This window comes from Camelina sativa, chromosome 6 (assembly GCF_030686135.1).
Source record: "Camelina sativa cultivar CO46 ecotype springtype chromosome 6, ASM3068613v1".
In the NCBI taxonomy this organism is placed as follows: Eukaryota; Viridiplantae; Streptophyta; class Magnoliopsida; order Brassicales; family Brassicaceae; genus Camelina; species Camelina sativa.
In genome coordinates, this window is record NC_141885.1 from 15,265,023 (window position 1) to 15,286,819 (window position 21,797).

The 21,797-nt window shown below is 35.0% G+C and overlaps 3 protein-coding genes across 3 annotated transcripts; 2 read left to right on the forward strand and 1 right to left on the reverse strand.

Moving 5' to 3' along the window:
* The first annotated feature begins 11,399 nt into the window (after positions 1-11,399).
* Positions 11,400-12,398, forward strand: LOC104790977 (transcription factor PRE4-like). Its single transcript, XM_010516776.2, has 2 exons — positions 11,400-11,646; positions 12,130-12,398. Exons 1-2 carry the CDS (start codon positions 11,515-11,517, stop codon positions 12,277-12,279), a joined length of 282 nt encoding a protein of 93 aa, XP_010515078.1. The 5' UTR covers positions 11,400-11,514; the 3' UTR covers positions 12,280-12,398.
* A 2,663-nt stretch (positions 12,399-15,061) lies between these two features.
* On the forward strand, positions 15,062-17,472 carry LOC104790980 (putative inactive poly [ADP-ribose] polymerase SRO4). Its single transcript, XM_010516778.3, has 6 exons — positions 15,062-15,273; positions 15,367-15,880; positions 15,978-16,228; positions 16,317-16,426; positions 16,509-16,604; positions 16,707-17,472. Exons 2-6 carry the CDS (start codon positions 15,369-15,371, stop codon positions 16,731-16,733), a joined length of 996 nt encoding a protein of 331 aa, XP_010515080.1. The 5' UTR covers positions 15,062-15,273; positions 15,367-15,368; the 3' UTR covers positions 16,734-17,472.
* Positions 16,978-21,797, reverse strand: LOC104790978 (ABC transporter A family member 2). The gene is made up of 16 exons (XM_087453056.1): positions 21,346-21,797; positions 21,020-21,251; positions 20,748-20,917; positions 20,469-20,654; positions 20,238-20,333; positions 19,952-20,155; positions 19,712-19,871; positions 19,396-19,622; positions 19,060-19,177; positions 18,895-18,971; positions 18,704-18,793; positions 18,420-18,563; positions 17,983-18,297; positions 17,802-17,882; positions 17,553-17,729; positions 16,978-17,478 (listed from the first exon to the last, which is right to left on the reverse strand). Exons 1-16 carry the CDS (start codon positions 21,724-21,726, stop codon positions 17,176-17,178), a joined length of 2,961 nt encoding a protein of 986 aa, XP_087309182.1. The 5' UTR covers positions 21,727-21,797; the 3' UTR covers positions 16,978-17,175.

The window sequence follows — 21,797 nt, forward strand, 5'->3', positions numbered from 1 at the left end:
TAACACGAATGAGATTGGATAAGTAATTAGAGAAGTTTGACCGTTGATATTGGTAAATCTCCGGCAAGCTCATACGTGGTAACACGAATTAGTTAGAGAAGTTTTCAGATCATGACAACGAAGTCTTCAAGTCAAATCTTCAAACGTGATGGTTTACGTAAGTAGAAGAACTATTATAATCACACGAGTTCATGCATCGTAAGCTTCCATGCATCGTAATCTCTGACATTTTTTTTTTAAGAGAGCCCAAGCACAAACGAGTGCACAAATAACTCGATAGAAATCAAGTTGCACTGACTTGTTAGGTAGTACGTAGAGAACTAGTTGTCGTCATTTGATGAAGCGACAACATGAAGCAACAACCGCTTGTGCAGAGATGGCGGCTGAAGTAGTAGTGCTGAAGGTACGGCTGCTTATGGAGCAACGACTGCTTGTAGAAACAATAGAGCATAGACGTGCGGCGGCTTGTGAAGCGGCGGCAAAGTATAAGTAAAGCGGCAGCGACGGTGGTTTTCACGGAAAACGACGGCAGCGGTCATTAGGTTTAATAGCAAACCGATAGTAGAAGATAGCGGAAGCAATACCGGCTAGTGCAGCGGTGGTGCTAAGTTAATGATTTTAGAACGAATGTGGCGGTTGCTGAAGCCAAGCAACGGCTACCGGTAGAAAAGAAATTAGGTCACAAGAGCTTTGTGCTCTAATACCATGATATAATTTAGAAAGGCTAAATAAGATATATATTTATACATAAATAAGATAATACGTAAGATAAGTACTAATGTAAATAATACATAAGAGATATATGTAAATACTCCTAATGTAGATCCTTCTAAGATCTTGACCTTAATGTATATCTTTTAGATCCTTCTAAGATCTTGACTATTCAGATATTGGTAAATCTCCGGTTCTCTTGATACCAATATTGCTGCTTGTCCCGCCTCACGCTAAACAACATATTGTCCAGTAGATGTGTGTGTGTGTTATTTTTTTGTCGATATGACGTTGTCTTTAGTTTTAAAGAATCTTCCCTTACGTTTTTCTAGTCATAGATGTTTTACGCCAAGAATCTACATAACAAAAGAGTGTATCTGTTTTTCTCTTTTGGAAAACAGATCAGATATATAAATTTGTTCAAATGTTTTCTATGGAAAAATATTCTCCACTAAGACTAAAAGGGAAAATTTTATGTAGTCCATATTTGGGAAATTTTATAAAGATTCTCCAGCTAATTGCAAAGAGTCATCGTACAATTATCATGATATATCATGCCAACCACTTAATTTTTCACTTAATTTAATATTATCTAGGTAACCAAACACTTTTTGTTTCTTTTTGAATCTTTGATAAATCAAGAAACTGCAGGCGATGTACAAATGTTATAATTCTTAACTCATTTTGAGGGTCCAGTTATGCACTTCTTCTCAACTAATAAGTCTCCATTTTTGTAGAGTACATCGATGGAAAACTAAGAAGAAAAACTGCGTTCATCTATCTCTATTGTTGATGATGTCTCTGTCATGTGGGAGAACATCAAAACGAGCTTCTTGGTGAACGATAGTACTCGTGAACATCAACTTCACGATGATATACAGAAAACTAAACAAGACGGACAATCCGTAGAGGAATACTACGGCAAGTTAAAGATGTTGTGGGATGATCTTGCTGCTTTTGATAGAGGATTTTCCTGCTGCTGTAAGAACTCAAGTTGTACTTCAATGGTGCAGTTTAACAAGAAACAAGAAGCGATTTGTACCCATCAATTCTTGATGGGTTTGGATGGTCGTAAATTTGGAACTACTCGTTCGAATTTGCTAGCACGTTTACCTGATCTGAACTTAGGGCAAGTGTACTCGCAAATTGTGCAAGAAGAACGTCACCTTACAGTGACAAGGGAAGAGGAGATGCCAAGCACAGCAATCGGCTTATCGGTTTCTGTTTCTAAGCAATCTCTTATGTGCACTCACTGTGGGCGTGTCGGTCATAAGAAACAACAATGCTTTAAACTTGTTGGTTATCCCGAATGGTGGCCTGATCAAACGGCTTCAAACAAAGGAACCGGTGTTGGTTCTGGTCGTGGGAAGAACTCAACACGTGGAAGAGACAAAGGACGTGGTTCACAAGCAATTGCTAATCAAGTCACAACAACACCTTCTGCTGGCATTCCATCTCTAACTCCGGCTCAGTGGACCTCGTTGGCTAGTTTCCTTGAGAATAAAAAGGATTCTTCTAGCGAAAAGCTCTTTGGTAAGATTGATAAACTCATACTTTATGGTACGCATAGTCGTTTTGATTTAATCATCGACTCCGGTGCAAGTCATCATATGACTGGTGACATTACGTTGCTAAGCGACCTTACTTCCATTGCTGCGTGCCCTATCAAACTACCGAATAATGGTCTCACTTGGGCTACACGTAGAGGCACCTTAAATCTTGGTGGAAAGATGATTCTCCGAAACGTGTTCTATGCTCCTGATCTTCACGTTACTCTAATCTCGGTCTCTCACTTACTTGATGACATTGCTAACTCTGTGATATTTACAAAAGAGTTTTGTTTGATTCAGGGCCAAACTTCAAGGACTTTGATTGGTGCGGGTGAAGCACGGGACGGGTTTTATCATCTGAATGGTGCGGTTCTTCCTCAAGCAAGCCGGATTGGGAAGATTGATACTCGTGACTTGTGGCACAAGCGAATGGGACATCCTTCTTCTAAAGTTCTTACTTTATTATCGGGTTTTGGCAATTTTTCTACTGGTGTTAGTGATTTAGAAGCAACTTGTGATATTTGTTGTCAAACAAAACAAACTCGTTTCTCGTTTTCTGAGAGTTCTAATAAATCTGAGGATTTGTTTAGTTTGATTCACTGTGATGTTTGGAGTCCATATCAAACGAAATCTACTTGTGGTTCTACATATTTTCTCACCATTGTTGATGACTTCTCTCGTGCGGTATGGACACATTTGTTGCGTGAAAAATCAGTAGTCACAACTGTGGTCAAGAATTTTGTCTCATGGGTTGAACGTCAATTTGGAAAGCAGGTTAAGACAGTTCGTTCGGATAATGGCACTGAGTTTCTACCCTTGCGTTCATATTTTGCGGAACATGGTATAACTCATCACACTTCATGTGTTTATACGCCACAACAAAATGGACGGGTGGAAAGGAAACATAGACATATACTCAATATAGCACGAGCTCTGTTATTTCAATCAAGTCTTCCTATCAAGTATTGGGGAGAAAGTATTCATGCTGCGTGTTTTCTCATCAATCGGACGCCTTCTCTGCTTCTTGATGGCAAGTCTCCATATGAAATTTTATACCAACGCCCTCCTGATTACACTACTCTTCGTATTTTTGGTTGTCTCTGTTATGCAACTCGGACACCTAAAGCTGGTAATAAGTTTGCAGAACGGAGCTCTCGCGGTGTATTTCTTGGTTACCCTTTTGGTAAAAAGGGATGGCTTGTTCTTAATCTAAAGACACATGCTGTCTTTGTTTCTCGAGACGTTCAGTTCTATGAAAATATGTTTCCATTTGCAGTCTCACACTCTTCTCTGACCGGTGACACTTTGGGCCGTGAAAACACTATGGTGATCTCTTCTGATTCGTGTATCTTTAAGGTTCCTGCTGAGAACGCTACTCTTGAGGGGGAGTCTACTTCTCCTTCTCTTGATCCGCTGCCACCTCCACCGCCAGTGTTGCTTGATCCGAAACCAGTTTTGTTAGATACTGTCCCGGTAACGCAAGCACCACCAGCTGTTGAAGAAGAACCACTTGGCCGTGGACACCGCGTTAAACGTCCGTCGACCCGACTTGAACCGTATGTCACCAACACGGTCGCTGTCACCAACACGGTTGCTGTCAATGATAAACCTCCTCCCTACGTTCTCCCTGCAGTCACTAAGTCCTCAAGTAAGTGTCTCTATCCTTTGTCAGCCTTTATAACTCTTGATAGATTCTCTGCTTCACAAAAAGCTTTTTTGGCTGCTGTTGATGCATATACAGAACCGAGAACGTTTAAGGAAGCTATGCAACATGAGCATTGGCGTTTATCTTCCAAGGATGAAATTACTGCTTTAGAACTACTTCGAACGTGGGATGTTGTTGACTTGCCTCCAGGTAAAAAAGCCATTGATTGCAAATGGGTTTTCAAAGTGAAACTGAAATCCGATGGTGCCATCGAACGAGACAAATCACGTTTGGTTATATGTGGGAATCGACAAAAAGAAGGCTTGGACTATGACGAAACCTTTGCTCTGGTTGTCAAGATGACTACTATGCGTGTCTTTCTCAAATGTGCCGCTGCTAAAAACTGGGAATTATACCAAATGGATGTTCATAATGCCTTCCTCCATGGCGATCTCAAGGAAGAGGTTTACATGAAGCTTCTTCCCGGGTATACTTCCAGTGATACGGACAAATTTTGTCGTCTGCGTAAATCTCTTTATGGTCTCAAGCAGGCTCCGCGATGTTGGTTTGCCAAACTCTCTGATTCTTTGCTCAAGTTTGGTTTTGTCCAAAACAAGAAGGATTACTCGTTTTTCTCTTATCATCGTGGTTTGTCATGTATTTACGTTCTCATCTATGTCGACGATTTGATTATTGGTGGCAATGATTCAACTCTTATCTCGAAGTTTAAGGCATATCTTAGTGAGTGTTTCCTTATGAAGGATCTTGGTGTCCTCAGGTATTTTCTTGGTTTGGAAATCGCTCGCAACAACGATGGTATTTACGTTTGTCAACGAAAATATGCCTTGGATATTGTCACTGAGTGTGGATTGACTGGTTGTTGTCCTTATGATATTCCGCTGGAACAAAATCATAATTTTGCTCAAGACAATGGTCCGTTATTTTATAATCCTTCTCGTTATCGCCGCTTAGTAGGACGTCTGGTTTATTTATTAGATACTCGTCCAGACTTGAGTTACGTTGTTCACCTCCTTGCTCAGTTTCTTGCTAAACCACGTGAACGCCATTGGATAGCTGCAGTTCGTGTTGTCAAATATCTTAAGGGTACTCTTGGTCTGAGTATTTTTCTCAGTTCCGGTGAGGACCTTCATGTCAATGCTTATTGTGATGCAGCTTACTCGGCATGTCCCCTCACTAGGCGCTCTATCACTGGCTATGTTGTTCTTTTAGGAGATTCTCCGGTGTCCTGGAAAACTAAGAAACAGAAGACGGTCTCTAGATCATCTGCTGAATCTGAATACAGAGCAATGTCTTTCCCCTACTCGGAGATTCAGTGGCTCATGGAATTGCTTCCTGTATTTAACATTGTTCATAAGGAACCTGTTTCCTTTTACTGTGACAATGAATCAGCCATCAAGATTTTGAAGAATCCGGTCTTTCACGAACACACCAAGCACATAGAAAATGACTGTCATATCATCCGTGATGCATTTCAGTCTGGTGAGCTTACTCCGGTGTCCGTTTCCACTAAGGAACAGGTGGCCGACTTCTTGACGAAAGCATTAGGGCGGGCACAATTCATATATCTACTTGGCAAGATGGGAGTTCGAGATATCCACTCGCCTTCTTGAGGAGGAGTAATAGGAGACGATATACACAAATATTAAAAGGATTAGGATTACTGATATTTGTTAAATTTGATCTTATCTCTTTGCTTAAGGCTCAAGTAATTGTTAGCCTATATATATTGTACTCTTCACAATTGATACAATACACGAAAACATTCAGAGCAATTCTCTACTTTAGCCTATATATATTGTACTCTTCACAATTGATACAATACACGAAAACATTCAGAGCAATTCTCTACTTTGACAAAAACTAAAATGCCAACACTCCCGCAAGCTTAGGATTAGTATTTGCATGCATGAGTGTGTCGTACACGCGTACCTATGTATTAATATGCTTAAATCTTAAACAAATAATGAATCTCGTGTTTTTATTTATTTATGAAAGTGTGTAATATTATTGGGTCTACGGTCTAGTGCATTTTTGTACATATATAAATATAATATTTTCGTTTGAACTATATATAAAATACTACTAAATAGCATAGAAGCGAATAATTCAGACAGAAACCATATGGCAAAGAGATCTCCGTAATCTTTCTTGGAATTCTGTTTGTGCTAAAATCTAATATAAAGTTATATGACTATTATAAAGACTCCCTCAACTTGGGTTTCTCAACACTTCCAATATATATAGATTACTTTCGTGTTGGTGTTCGTTTTGTCCCCATTTCGATCGACTGATTTTAGATGAAAAGTTAGAGTAGTAAAAATAAACTGATTGTTTTTTAAAAAATTTTCCTTGCTTTCAAAATTTTATATAATATTAAGTTATAATATAATTGAGAACTAATTAATACAGTGAGAAGTAGACTTGAGAACTTTTTTTTTGGGTAGAAAGTAGACTTGAGAACTTGAGTGTATATAACAATACTATTTTTATGATTCTTGAAATATATTAAAAAAACAGTGTGAAAATTAGGAAAAATAATAAATAAAAACCAAATTAACAGAGTACATCGTGATTCTTCGCTGTATATTCCGATAGAATCATGTGCCCCCAGATCCAAACTGACCACGCAATAGTACCACATATTGATTAATTAATCACAAATATTCATTATTGGATTTTTTTCCCTAGTACATACAATAAGTCATTTTTAATCCTCGGATTGTAATTAAAAGCTTAAAATTATTAGAAACCAAAACAATATATTAAGTTATTATCTGAAACTGAAAGTACACATTTTACCATATATAAGTATATAACACCACAAGTTGCAACGACAAAAATAATAATAATAATACTACAAGTCGTAAGATGTGCTTGCTTTGACCTGTCAAAAGAGGAGTTGTCTGATTATTTTCTAAATTTATGAATACTAATTTAATTAATTATTACGCAAACTATTTAACATATTTTATCAGGTAATGATATGCTGATATTTTATGACCTAATGTGTCCATGTGATTTTTTTTTTTTTTTTTTTGCATTTTGATGTGAAAATTCATAACAATGAATTTTACATTACGTACTAAGAACTATTAGAAAAGGTACATTGTCGAGTATGGTTGATCGATCCACGAACTCCGCCTACGCCTAGCCGTTAGTTGTTCATGGAGCAAAAGGTTTCGGTAACACAAATAATTATTGACACTGAGTCTGTTCGTTTCGTCGCCGCAAATACCTGCGGCTGCGTCAATCGCAGCTATCGTTGTTCGTTTGGTTGCCGCAGGTACCTGCGGCATGACGCTGCAACAAACGCAGTTTCTGATTTTGAACATCGATTAAATGCAGCGATTAAAAAAGTTGTGTTTGCCGCTGCCGCTGCCGCCAGCATCAACGAAACGAACAAACCCACTGAATATATATAGTGATGGTCTGATGGAGTCCTATCATTTTTAATAGCAGTTTTCTATTAATTGATTAGTTGACTGTTTTGTGATATAATACTGCCATAATGAAGAAACATATAATCAAAAATCACATTAATCTTTATTTTGCCGGAAAATAGTGTTGGTTTCAACTTTCAAGCAGCCACCGACAGACAGACTATATGATTTGAAAAAACGATAATGTTTTTCACATCTGCATGATAAATTTTATCTTTTGAAATTTATGTTGTGATAAATCATGTCTTAGAACTCGAAAATAATTATCTACCATTATAAAGAATTATGAAACACAACCTATGATTTTTAGAATTTTATTTTGCATTTTATTTTATATTAATTGTACATGTAAATTTTAGAAAATGATGCTCTTTTTGTTTCAGTTGTCAAAGATGTCAAAATTTGATTTTTTTTTTTTGATTAAAACAGAATGATGCTTTTTTGTTGCAGAGTTTTGTAGGTAAGGGAAGTCTTATAAATCAGATTCTAAATTTCTATTTTTTTAGTATATCTTAGTTATGTTTCTTTTTTTTAATCTTACACGGATTATAAATCAGATTCTAAATTTCTATTTTTTTTAGTATATCTTAGTTATGTTTCTTTTTTTAATCTTACACGGATTATATTAGTTTTCATATTTTTGATACTTTATTTATTTTTCTGAAATTAACCAGTGACATTGGTATTGGTAATACGGAGTACCATATGATTTACAGTAGAACTTCTATAAATTAATACTATTTAAATTAATATTCGCTATAGATTAAGTATTTTTTTTGGTCCCGAGTTGGGCCGGTGTAAAAAATAACACAATTCGATAAAATAATAAGATAATATTTTTTTTGAAAATCCTATGTAAAATTATAGTCCCAACAATATCATAAATTAATAATGATATAAACTATATATATATATATATATATCTAAGAAAATTTAGTGAAATATGACTTTATTATTGTTTTACTATTCTTGAATTTGCATTCTAGTTGGAGATCATCTCTAATTTTTTTCATGGTATTAAAAACATTTAATGTTAGTCTTCTCAAATTATATCCAAAAATTAAATTAAATAGAGTCCTAGTTGCGGTAATTTTTTTGTTTACATGTGATTGGTTATAAAGGCACCACAATATGTTATTCGACTTCATCATTACTATGAAAGATAATACCAACAATTTCTTCTAAACTCTAAACTTTTAACATTTATCATTTTCACCTAGATAATTAAGTAAACTATTAACATCAATTCTATTACGATAGCCAATATTATAAATTAAGAATATTCTATGAAAATGTGAATCATAACAAAAGTATCTTATTTTGTAATATAAAATTTTCAAAATTATGAAAATAAAAAATCTCTTTATAAGTTAATATTTTATTAATTTATCGATAAATTAAAACCTCTATAAATTAATAAAATTTCATGGTCTCGACGTTATTAATTTATAGAGGTTTTACTGTAATTTGATTACCTATGCCTATCTTTCGACAAAAACAAAAACTTAAAGTTTGTATTATCACTTATATTATTAAAGTGTATTTATCTTTTGGTAAAAAATTCTTAGAAAATTCTATAGTTAAACGCGTTAATGTTGGAATAGTTTTAGGATGAGTAACTATTCGAGAAGTGATTAAATAATAGTTTTCTTATTTGATTTATTATAATAAGATTATCTGGTTTGAATTTAAGTTTTAATATCTTATGAATGATTTTTTTATTTTAATTTTAGTTAAGTTTTGAAATTGAAAAAGATAACTATTATAAGACTAAATTAATGGAATTATATAGAATATATCTTTATTTTGGATCCATATATGTTTTACATTATAAAACACTATAAATGATTCCTAAATAACTCAACTAAATCTTTTTTTTTTCGTTTCTAAGATTAAAAACAAAAAAAATTGCATATTTTTATTGGTCAACATCGGTCAACGCCGGTCAATACTAGTCAACACCGGATTTTGATGAACGGTGTACCGGAATAAAATGGTTGTGATGTTGAGCACATGTCATCATATAGTTGATATATGTGATCATGCAATACATATATTTCGTGTAGTTGGCAATACATTTTTAAAGTTGGAATGTGTAGCCATATATTGAACAATATAGGTGAGTATCTTTTTTCCTTAAATTATTGTGCTTCTAATTGAACCAATCAATAAAATGAATACTACTTAATTCGGTTTGACTTAGTCTAAACTTTACCCGATTTTGACCCGAATATTTTCCTTTACTTGGTTTTGAAAATAGTGTGAAGTAGACATCAATTTTATTAGAATTTATCATATAAATTTTAATTGATTCTTCATCGATATGTCACCGTCAGTGTTTAAATCAGACTAATGCATTTTGTTAACAACATATGTGTGAGAGAGTAATCCAATGTTTTGAAACCCGATCCGGATTATGAACCGGACTAGCTCTCGGGTCACCGGGTCATCGGGTCAATCGGGTTTGACCACGGATCAATTGAGTAAAATATGTTTAATGTATTTATGTAAAATAAATATTTTTAAAGATATTATAAAAAAGAATTCATATCATGTTTTACAAAGTATAAAGTTTAATAATAATAATAATATGATTAAAAAATTTAAATCCAAATAAAAAATAAAGAACACAAATAAAACATTTTTAAAATAACCAACTGTTCTTACCCAAAGTTCGAGAGATGACAAAGAAGTTGAAGACGAGAGCTGTGTCGTGAATCATGTGTTACCGTCTAAGCTCTAAACGAATAAAAGGTTCTAAAATAATTGAAATTGTGAATCTCTATACATTTTTTCAAAAATCAAGTAGATTTTTTTGAACCGTTAACCGGCCGGGTAAACCGGTTCACTAAGTCGCGGGTTAATAACGGTTTTTTTTGGGTTTTGCCGGTTTTATTACTACCGATTATTAGCACTATACCCGAACCGGTGAAGTCTCCGGATCGCGGGTTAACTGGTCGGACTGGCCGATCAGGGCCTGAAAACATTGGAGTAATCAGAACTCAGGGTTTTTTTTTTGTCTTTTTTTATTATCACTGATTCCAGAAATTATGCAAATTTGCCGATAAGTATTATTCAGTACCATGCACAGTCCATTTGTCTATTCATTTCCGATATGTTAGTATCCTCCTACTATAATCAGGCATTACCATTTAGATAATATATACTAAAATGTCATATGATGATTTTTGTTGAATTTTGGCCACTAGTGAAACACGAGATAATATTTTTTTAAAAAATTGGTTGTTCAAAAAAAAAAAAAGAGATAGTATAAAAATTAGATGTGGAATTTAAAATTGAAATTTAATATGTAGCTAGTAAAGATCAATATAAAATGGGTTCCTACTAATTGTAAAAAATTTCAATTTATAATAACATATTAGGAGACGGAAATTTTATGTTGTTAACAACAAATATGTTGTAAATATTGATTTTTCAGCAAAAATATATTCAAAGAAATTACGATAAACTATATTTCTTTCGGAATTTTGATATTTCTTGATTATACAATTCTAAATTTATTAGATGCGAAATTTAATTTGACTGCATAATCATTTTCATTCCATGGAAAAAATGAGCTAAAACACAAATATTTAGTAAAACTTTTGTTTCCCCCTAATACAACTGGTATATATTTATATATATGTGAAACTAGATAAAGTAAATGTAAAACAAAAAAAAAAGTCTGATTAGGGTTTTTATTACAGTGCGTAGTCTTTCTATGAATTGAACTCTTACACAAAACTAAATCGTGGAGACCCAAGTAAAAAAACTTTGACCTTTTTAAGGGAAAATATTCAAGTCGAGAAAGAAAGTAGTAAACCCAAAATAGAAAATCACAAAATAGTTTTAATCTAATCACCGAAAATCTAACTATATACGTGGTAAATGTTTAGGAAACATGTTAGAAGAAACTTGTACTAATATTTTTATATTTATAATGATTCCATGGAGCCAAAAATGAATGGGAATATCTTCTATATAATCACAAGTTGAAACCATTCATGTTTATTCTAGGCAGTTGCAGTCCCCTCCACTTCTATAATACTCTTCCTTCATCTTTCTCTTGCCTCTCACTCTTATATTATAAATTAAAAACATACAAAAGACTTGCACTCACAGGTTTAGTAACCTTACGATTTACATAATGTCTAACCGAAAATCACGGTCAATATCACAGACCGGGGCTCCCATGATCACTGAAGAACAAATCAACGATCTTGTCCTTCAGCTTCATCGTCTTCTCCCCGAACTTGGTAACAACAGGCGCTCTGGAAAGGTACAGTGATCTAATCAATTCTTCATATCAATGTTTTTGTTTTTCATTACTTTTATGACGCTTTACCCCCAACAAACTAAATCTAACACTAATTTCTTGCTTCTATCTAATTACGCTATATACCTAACTAATATTGTAAACTAAGAGTGAAAGTCTTAAGAGTTCCAATTGTATTAAGAATAAGAAAAGAAAAACGAATATACTCGTTAATTACTCAACTTTTGAACTATCAAATTCTAAAATATCATGATGATGACTTCTAATTTACGTATATCTATCTTCCATATATTGAGTCATAATTTGACTGTAGTACACTTTGTGAGAAGTACTTAGTTTTTATTTCAAAAACAAATAGAAAATAAATAGATTCACAAAAAATTTGTAACGTTTTTTTCTTTTTTTTTTTGTTAAAGAATTTTTGCAAAGTTTATTAGGTCCTTCTTCTCATCAATATGATAACACATTACTTTGGTCACATTTCAGGTTTCAGCATCGAGGGTATTACAAGAGACATGCAGTTACATAAGGAATTTGAGCAAAGAAGTGGATGATCTTAGTGAAAGATTGTCTCAACTTTTGGAATCAACTGATTCAGCTCAAGCTGCACTCATCCGAAGTTTGCTTATGCAGTAGAATTAGTGCACTACATTAAGTTTTTAAAAAAGTTGTTTTCTCAGTTTTATCAATAACTCTTCTTTTTTTGAATATAATGTGAAACTAAATTCAAGAAAAATAAACGTTTTTACAATGTATAAGCAGAGTCTTTTGTTTGTTAAACTGTTTCTAAAACTAGGATGTTATAATCTTAGTAGAATCTTGCAGCAAACCATATCTGAATGGTATGAGACCCAACATTCCCGATCGTGCTTAAACGGTTGCGAACATTTTTGTCGATTAATTGAACAAGTTTCTCTACCGTAGATAACTCTTCTTAATATATATATTCTAAATGTTGATCATTTTGGCGCTTATGTTCTCTGTTATATAAGTGTTTTTAGTTTATTTTATTTAGGGTTTTTTTTTGTCAGTTGTTGAGCGAAGCAAGTGGTTTGGATTTACGTTCACATTATTTAAAGGCAACACAAGTTTGTCGGAATTTTCCTTTTTGTGAATGAATATCTATAGAACAAGGGAATCTATTTCCTGTCCAAATAAAAGTAAATCACAAAATAAATTTAATACATTTTTTATTAAGATACTTTTTTAAGAGCTTTAAGTTACGTGCAACTGTGCAAGTATTTTTCTTTTCAAGCCTTAAAAATTTTGATTTGGAAAATATTTAAACCAAGTAGGAAACTATGTACCCGTCGGCACAGTCGAATTTTTCATAATATATATGAACTTCCGCCTAACCTAATGACTGAAAGTCTGAAAAGTTAGAAATCTTTTATGATGAACTTTCAAGATATTATGAAAAAGCGTGACGACCAAATCTAAACCAAATGACAAATCAATCTGTGAAAACTAAAAACACTTGATATATAGGGCTTTGGGAATTTGTTAGATTATTGGCATTGTACCATTTTAAAAATTCAGCACATTTTACTAGCAAAAACATTTATTAAATTGTGAATTTCTGAGAAGAACAATGTATTGTTTCGAGTGTGATCTACTGCTTTAAAGGTGTTGTTTTAGTACTTAAAAATAACAACTAAGATTGTAGTACAAGATGGCGGATAAATATGAAATTAGCAGACGACAAACTTATTGAATAAAATGGACAAATGATAAGAGAGAAATAACCTACAATTAAGAGATATATAACGTATGTTGCATGTTTAGCTCTCTCGATTGTGTTAACTTGTTAGACCCTCAAATGTTCTATAAATAAATGAACCATTTAACGGGCAGAATAATTGTAGAAGTGCAAATGATACACATTTTTCATACTTATATTAGTATATACTACTAATTAGATAGGAGTATGTGAAAGTAGTGTAAAAAAAAAGAGTGGGGGATATTATCATTCGTTGGCTGCTACTTAATATTTGTCTTTTGGGTCAATGAGTTCACTTCATCAGAATTTAAAATTTAAAATTTCGGCATAATGTTTTAAACATTTTTTTAACAAAGGGATGAAATTTGCTGAGCTGAGACCCACGGTTTCCATTTCTGGTAACAATTAAAAAAAAAAACCACTCCTCGAACGGTTTGGTCAAGGGGGTATAATTGGTCATTCCAAGTACACCAATCCGCCTGACTATTGCAACTGCAGTATGGGCTCATGATTGGTACGTATGTTAAAAGAATAAAACTAGTTGCACTTTCCCAAAACAGGTAGCGCAGCACGCAGAAATAAAGTCACTGTCTTCACCTCTTTGGGATTCTTATGCACAACTATTGTAATACTTTCTTATTTCATACTAATTGATGAATGTATCTTTATTGATTAACCCAAATACGTTGATGGATTGAACGAAACTTAGCTAAAGATAATTAAAAGAAATAATCAACAAATCAAGAAGTAGATAGTTTTTTAATCATCCTTTATTTGTGACCTTAATATATTTTATTAATCTCCGTAGAGAAATGTTTATATCTCGAATACTCGCACTAAGAGCTAACTACTATAGTGGTTTGTCCCAAAAAAAAAAAGAGCTAATACTATACTAGTGAATATATTAAAATTTGTTTTTTTAATAGGGGTGATGCGAACTTTTACCATCCGACTTATTTCTTTAAAGTGAGTGTATCCATCGAGTAATCAATTCGTCAATTTTGTAATGAGTTTAAAACCTGCTACCATTTTGATTGGTCAATAAATGAAATAATTTTGTAAATCTTGAATCTGAGCGTAATTTACTAATTTATCTCTAACTTACACCTAAACGACAAACATTTGATGAATAATTTGTATGGTAGCAGGTTTTAAACTCATTACAAAATTTAATGAACTTATTAACCTTCAACTAGAAACTACTATACCACCACGTAATTAATAATTTGCATGCTAATGACAAAGAACTCCACAAGCTGATGACACGAGAAAGCCAGTTTCAATCTTCTAACATCTTGATTAGATATCCGGGTAATCAATCGGTTCCGAAAGTCATAAACCAACCCATACACAAATGGGTTCTAATTCTTTTGGTCCACAAAATTAGGAGTTTTGCCTGAATTAAAAGGTTAAAATTGTAAAGATACTGATTATTAATGTATTTATTGCAAATTTTCAAAAATACTGTTCTGTGATGTATTCATTGCAAAATTTTCAGAATACTGTTCATTAATGTATTTAATATTTATTACAAGTTCGCATTTTTTTTAATTAAGTGGGATTAGTGTAATCGTGGCAAACAAAATAAATAAAGGTGGGATTTAATGTAATCGTGTGAATGTGGATACTGGATACTTCTCCTCCACGGCAAAAGGAAAAGACAAAACACATCAATTAAGAAAATAAATATTTTTTTTTACTAGAAAACAGACAACAAAACCAAAACAGGAAGACTTAAACCAAAAGAAGAACACAGAGTAAGAAGTATCTCCCATAACTGTATTTTTAACTATTCATATATATATGATGTCTCTCTGCTACTAAAATTCAAACAGTTGTGCTCTCTGCTCTCAAACACACTCGAAGAAAGCTATATATAAATCTTCATTTCATCTAATATAGTCAAAAAGGTTTGATTCTGATTTCTTGGTTTCTTTGTTTTTTTTTTTAATTCAACTCTTGATTTTGAGTCTGATATTAATGTTTTTTTTTTCTCTTCTCAGCTATGGATTATACAAGAATCAGCCAAGAAACTCCGGTGAACCGTCTAAACCATCACGAAGAAGAAGAAGGATCAACCGCATCATCTCAAACCAGAAGCCATGAAGAGTCATCCGATTGTCATCAACAACAATCTTTTTCGATAGCTAACGAGCTAGGGCTAATGGAGTTGCTTAAAGACGATAAAGCCTACGAGCTAATCTATCGTCATTGTCAAACTAAGCTCACTTCTCAGTTTCAGATTGTATCCATTCTCAAGAACGGTTTTCAAACTCCAATGGGACAAGCTAAGCTTAAAGCCTTTCAGATATATACAGAGTCTGTGGCAAAAAAATGTGGCAGCTGCTGCTGCGAGTGCCGTGGGAACAAAGCTGCCGCGGCTGAAGCGGCGAGAGTGACTTACGGTTGTTGCAGCGTGGAGAAGGAAGAGTTGAAAACGATTCTAATGTATGGGTTTAGCCACTTTAGGAACAACACTGGCTTATATCTTTCACCAGACAATGCTCCTCTTCAATGGTAACAACAACAAAACACTTTTAAGACCTCTTTTTTTCCATTTTGTGTTTTATAATAATATTCAATGAGTCACATCATTATTTTTTTTTGGGTATAGTATGAGAGATCCTCCTTCATCATCTTGTGACGAAGATGGGATGAGATTCTTGTTGTTTTCAAGAATCATAATGGGAAAATCAGAGGTTGTAGGCTCGACCGCACAATCGTATCCGAGTTCTACAGAGTTCGATTCAGGTGTAGACAGTTTAACATCTCCGAAGAAGTATTTTATTTGGAGCACACACATGAACACACATGTTTTGCCTGAGTTTGTTGTATGCATCAAAACTCCATCTACCTTGAAAAGAAGTAAGCACATAAACTGTTTGTCCTTCTCTTCTTTATTCAGAAGTTGTTTAAGTTGCTAACTTAGTATGCTTTTTTATTCTTAATGTAGAGAACCCGCAATCGCCTTGGATTATGTTTCCGGTCTTGATAAAATCGATATCAAAGTTTCTCAATCCGTCGCAAATCTGTCTCATTCAGAAACACTATAAAGAACATCAAGTAAGTCCCATTTCTAGCTAGTCTCTCTGTTTTTAGTCCTCATCACAATATTCTCATTGTTTGGTTCCTTTGCCACTCACAGGATAGGAGAATCTCGCGGTCAGAGTTGATTCAGCGACTGAGAAGTATAACCGGTGATAGACTATTGGTTCAAACCATCAAATCTGTTGGACAAAAGGTACATTTGTATATTGTAGACACATGAATTCAAACCATTTTTGGTTTTTTTTTGTTTCTCATACACAACTCTTACAATGTTGGTTCTTCAATTATGTTTCAGGCACCTGAAGGATCAAAGACCGATTAATGTACAGTCACAGACTAAAGTATAGATAGAGTAGTCGTTTATTAGATCAATGTTGATTACAGTGTCACAACTCACAACATAGTACTGTTTTATGTAAATGTGTTTCTGCAAGTTTTTTGAAAAAATAATTTCACATGTAATTGCTGCTGAAACATAGAACCTTACGTAGATGGAGGAACTTACCAGTCTTGTGGAACTGAACCATAGTTACAGATGATCTTTTGACCATACTATGAAATGAACATTGCTGTGTAAGATATTAGTTTCTTATTAATCACAAACTTCCATCTAATTTACATCGTAATTACGTAAACACACAATATTGAAATAAACACGCCTGTGGTTTTTTCATATAAAAGTACAACAACTAACCAGAAAACAACCTGTAGAGCAGGTAAGTTAAGAACTGTATATGTGTGTGCACGCGCATTAGATTTCATTCTCACAATGAAAAACGTCTGGAAGAAGTCGAACCGCTTCTAACAAAGCTAGCAAACTCAGGATCAATCACGATTCCCTGAACTTGCCTTCGTCCTCTCCTTCCCAACAAGTTAACTCCGCTATGTCCTGGTGCCACCGGATCTGTCACGGGAATATTTGCAGGCACTGGAATCTCCGTGGAGTGTCCTGAGATGCACAATGATCCTGACTCGTCTTGTTGCCAATACACTTCCACCATGATTCCCCTTGGATTCTCTGCAGTTTCTGTTCCCGGTATCCCAATAAATCTTGCACCAACTGGTATCTGTAGAATGGATTCGACTTGGTTAGCTTAAGCGTTATAAGTCCCTATGAATGTCTAAGATGTATTTATTTTACCTCGACTGAGGAACCGGATGATAGGTCGAGAGTGACCATTGTTCCATCAACTGCAGCGCTTTCGAGTTCAGCTTTTCGTGCTATGTTCAAAAACACTTCTTCAAGAGTTGCGAGACCAAGCTGGATGTCTGAGATTCCAAATTCTTCTTCTCTGTCTTGCAGCTCAGCGAAAAAGTCCTGTAAGCAGATACACTTAGTCCTACGGTAGGTAGCATACTCTATATATGGTGAGGTTGTCTAAATGCTTACTGTCAAAAGATTCTCTTTTTCGTGTGGTATAACAAAAGTCATGAAGGTCTTGTTTTCTTCTGTTGGTTTGACTTTGAGATGCTGCAAGAAAAACATGATATCTCAGAGGGTGTTGGATTAAGAAGTTAAGATAATCGCGTTGTAAAATTGAAACTTTAACCGGCTGCTAAAAAAGACTCACATCTTTAAAGAATTTCTTCACTGGCTCACGTGAGTCTAAAGCACCAGTTTCACCATTGTGGTTATTGCCATTGATTTCTTGGTTTTTGCTTTCAACAAAGCTAATGTTAGCAATGAAACCTGTGCCAAAGCGGGATTTCAACCTGATTGAAGTTCCAATGCAGCGGAGCCTACCCTTAGCCATTATCCCTATTCGATCACTTAAAATATCAGCTTCCTCCATTGAATGCGTCGTTAGTATAATGGCACGACCTTTCTTCGTTTCCTGTATGATATCCCATACGTGTCTCCTCGTGATCGGGTCCATGCCTGTAGTCTGCAATCCATGTATGTCAAACATGCATATGGAAAGGAAACGGTACTTACTACTTAGATTAGATATATAAAGATCAACATAATAATTGTTACATCAGAAAGGAAATATGGAAAGAAACAAACCGGTTCGTCCAGGAAGACCAGTTTGGGATCACCAATGAGTGAAACTGCAACACTGAGTCGGCGTTTCATTCCTCCACTGTAACTTCCTGCCCTGATTTTCCCTGCTTCTGTCAGTTTTACCTCTGCAAGTGACTTCTCAACCATCTGTATGACAGGGAAAAAAACAATTTAAGAAACAAAAGAGGGTACTAGTCTTGATTTGAAGTTGAACTTAGATACCATATATTCCTAGCGGAAACTGTTACAGAAACCAACTGACTCATTTCTAGCATATGGGTACATACCGGGTTGATCGATGCAGGTGGCAACCCTTTGATGCTAGCAAAGAGTTTGAGGTGTTCTTCACCAGACAAAGCATCCCAAAGAATATCAAACTGCAGGAAGAATTGGAATGTTATAAATCAATTAAAGCATAACAAAATAGCTGTTACTAAGGCAAATGCCAGAGGCAGATAGCAACAAAAAAGTGCCCCACCTGAGGACAAACTCCTATCATTTTACGGATGTTGGACATGCCAACAGAGCTTCTTATAGAATTTCCATAAATTAGTGCTGTTGAAGCCAATCAGAGATATTTTAGTACGGTAAGACACTAGCTTCTACGAAACAAAAACAAGAAAAAGTGCAAGCTTCAACTTACCATCACCACCAGTAACTGGAAATAAGCCTGTCAAACAATTGATGGTAGTTGTTTTCCCTGCGCCATTGGGTCCAAGAAGACAGAATAGTTGATCTTTGGCAATATTCATCCACAATCCCTGATTATATTTCAAAAAATTAGGGAAGGAATAAATGAAACATGTATCATGGAAGAAGCCACAAGGAGAAATAATCGATAAAATTTCATCCAAGTACTAGCTATAGATCAATGGTGAGATTTTCATTTATTGAACATCTTTTGGCAAATAACAACAGACTCAACCATGCTAAATTGCAGTTAACCAATTTTTTCACTTTGTTTTTATTAAAGAAATACCTTCAGAGCATGAAAAGGGGAAGTTTTCTTGCATTTGCAGCATCCAAATTTTGTCGTCCCGGGATAAGTCTTTGCAAGACCACGTATTTGAACTGCAATATTGGGATCAACTAAACCATCCTTTGAATGTTGTTTAACTAAAGTTTCCTCTTCAAGGACATCTTCATCATCTGGGGCAATATGATCCACAGGTGGGACTGAACCAGTACAACTACAAATTCCACCTTCTGTTAAAGATGAAACGATAAGTTAGGATATAGATTTCGACACCACAGTTACTAAATGAAATAGAGAAACAAGACTGAGGAGAAAGTACCTTCTACTCGGTTGCCACCTTTACCGGTCCAGTAACCAGGTTTAAGAAAGTAAAAGATAGATTTTCTTACACCAGACGCATTTGTAGTAATATTATCAAAGTAGAGAGCCAAAACAAACCACAAAAAGAATGACCCAATCAGCCACAAGTAGATATCATTCTGCCAAAACCAAATATATAACGATCAGAGAACAATTGGACACAGTTATTAGATGGAATTTGATTAGAGAATTGACGTACAATTGTAATCACACAATCAGTATTGTCGTTGGGTCCGCATTCAGCTCTCTTACTCCAACTAATTCCAGGATCTTGAGGAGTTGAAGTTGCATCAGCAAGAAGCTTTAGACCCTGAGAAAAGGTATTGGGTGGGAACAGTGACCAAAGTGCCCTGATCATGCGAGAATATTTTTTCGCATAGGGAAACCCACTTGATGTAGCAAGCTGCAGTTAGATTAATGATTAGTCGAACAATTCATAATTCGAAGAAACAGTTTCAGCTGTTTGTTATGAATGAGAACGGTACCTGTGTTACAAACCCAACCAGAAACACAAAGAAGCCGACAGTCGTTGCTGAAGATGATTTGCTGATAAAAGCTGATAGCATAAATGCTAGTCCAAGCTAGGATAACAAACAACGAAGATATAAGTTGACTAATGTACCAAGAGAGGGGAAAACACACTACCTACGAAGAAAGCAGAAAACATAAACCATTCCACAGGTATTTTAACTTGAGTCTTAGCGAGACAGTTTTACCATATTCAACTGGAAAAGCATGAAGAGTAGGAAGACAACAGCGAAACTGTTTTTCAAGAAAAAGTCGAACTGGAACATCATTCCAAAGAGAACAGTCAAGAGCGCCGAGATGGTAGTAAGAATTCCTTCCCATGTAAGCCATGACAACCAATAAGCAGTGTCAAAAACACCCATCATCGTCATTGCCTGTTGCAAAAAAAAAAAAAAAAAACACAATCAATCAGTCTACTATATATACAGTGGGACTCAACAGCCTATTCAGAAACAAAGTTATTATACCTGGCGTAGTTTAAGCTCTTTCTCGGTAATCAAAGAACTGATCTGAAGAACAAAACCAAACATGGAAACAGCAAGGAAAAAAGTAGGTCCTATTGAGTCTAATGCAACAATAGCATCAATAGTTGGATGAGGAAACTCCTTAAATCCAACAACCCAGTTAAAGTTTGGATCTGCAAAAAACAACGTATAGCAAGTTCCCATATCAGAAACTTGTTACCAAAAAGATTCAGGAAGATCCAGAAAAAAAAAAAAAAAAAAGACAATGCATACACCTCTAATCAAAGACCTCGCGATTTCACGCTCAGCGGCGATTTGAAGAGGAATCTGGAACTTAAAAGTGGGATCTTCAAACCTTCCTCTATTCATCTCTGGAGTTGAATTAGTTTGAATACCATAACTAATCACTGTAGCATTCCTTTCCAAAAAATGCAACGCTCCTGGAACTAACAAAGGATTCGCCAAGAGCCACGCATCTACCTCATCAGGATCCCTAAATGATCGAACCTTAAATACACAAATTCACAACATCACCTCTACTTAAAATTACTCAAAATTGAAAAAAAAATCAAAAACGAATCGATGATAATACAAAAGTTACCTTCTCAGTCGGAATCGGTCTCCCCGGATTGTTCTTCATAATCGCATTAACAATCTGGGTCGCCCTGGGACTACGATTCCCACTCCAGACAAAGTCATAGCAAGGGAGATTCACGAAGAACTTATCCTCGCAAGGCGGAATCGGCGGAGAGATCAACGCCGTCGGATCGGTGACAGTTTTGAGAGCGGTGGAGGAAGCGAAGCTCTTCTCCATAGCTTCTTGGATACAGAAGATGAGGAGGATGAAGAAGAAAGAAGCGAAGAGCTGAAGAAACGTGGCTCGTTTGCTTCGCCATGAGAGCAAAAGGTTTTTAGAGAAAAGCGCCGTGTACTGTTGCCAGAGAAGAGGCAAACCTCTCTGCAACGACGACGACGACGACATGGCTTTAGCCTCTCTCAGACGTTTTTGTTTTTCGAAATTTTTTGGGAATCTGACTGTGTTATGATCCGAGT

Excerpts from the sequence above, each read along its gene's own strand:
- LOC104790977 (XM_010516776.2), top strand. The coding sequence starts at position 11,515 with ATGTCTAACCGAAAATCACGGTCAATATCACAGACCGGGGCTCCCATG. Across the intron at positions 11,647-12,129 it reads ACAACAGGCGCTCTGGAAAG|GTTTCAGCATCGAGGGTATT; the intron begins GTACAGTGATCT and ends GTCACATTTCAG.
- LOC104790980 (XM_010516778.3), top strand. The coding sequence starts at position 15,369 with ATGGATTATACAAGAATCAGCCAAGAAACTCCGGTGAACCGTCTAAAC. Across the intron at positions 15,881-15,977 it reads GACAATGCTCCTCTTCAATG|TATGAGAGATCCTCCTTCAT; the intron begins GTAACAACAACA and ends TTTTGGGTATAG. Across the intron at positions 16,229-16,316 it reads TCCATCTACCTTGAAAAGAA|AGAACCCGCAATCGCCTTGG; the intron begins GTAAGCACATAA and ends TTCTTAATGTAG.
- LOC104790978 (XM_087453056.1), bottom strand. The coding sequence starts at position 21,726 with ATGTCGTCGTCGTCGTCGTTGCAGAGAGGTTTGCCTCTTCTCTGGCAA. Across the intron at positions 20,156-20,237 it reads TGGTTGGGTTTGTAACACAG|CTTGCTACATCAAGTGGGTT; the intron begins GTACCGTTCTCA and ends ATCTAACTGCAG. Across the intron at positions 18,298-18,419 it reads TGGTCTTCCTGGACGAACCG|ACTACAGGCATGGACCCGAT; the intron begins GTTTGTTTCTTT and ends CATGGATTGCAG.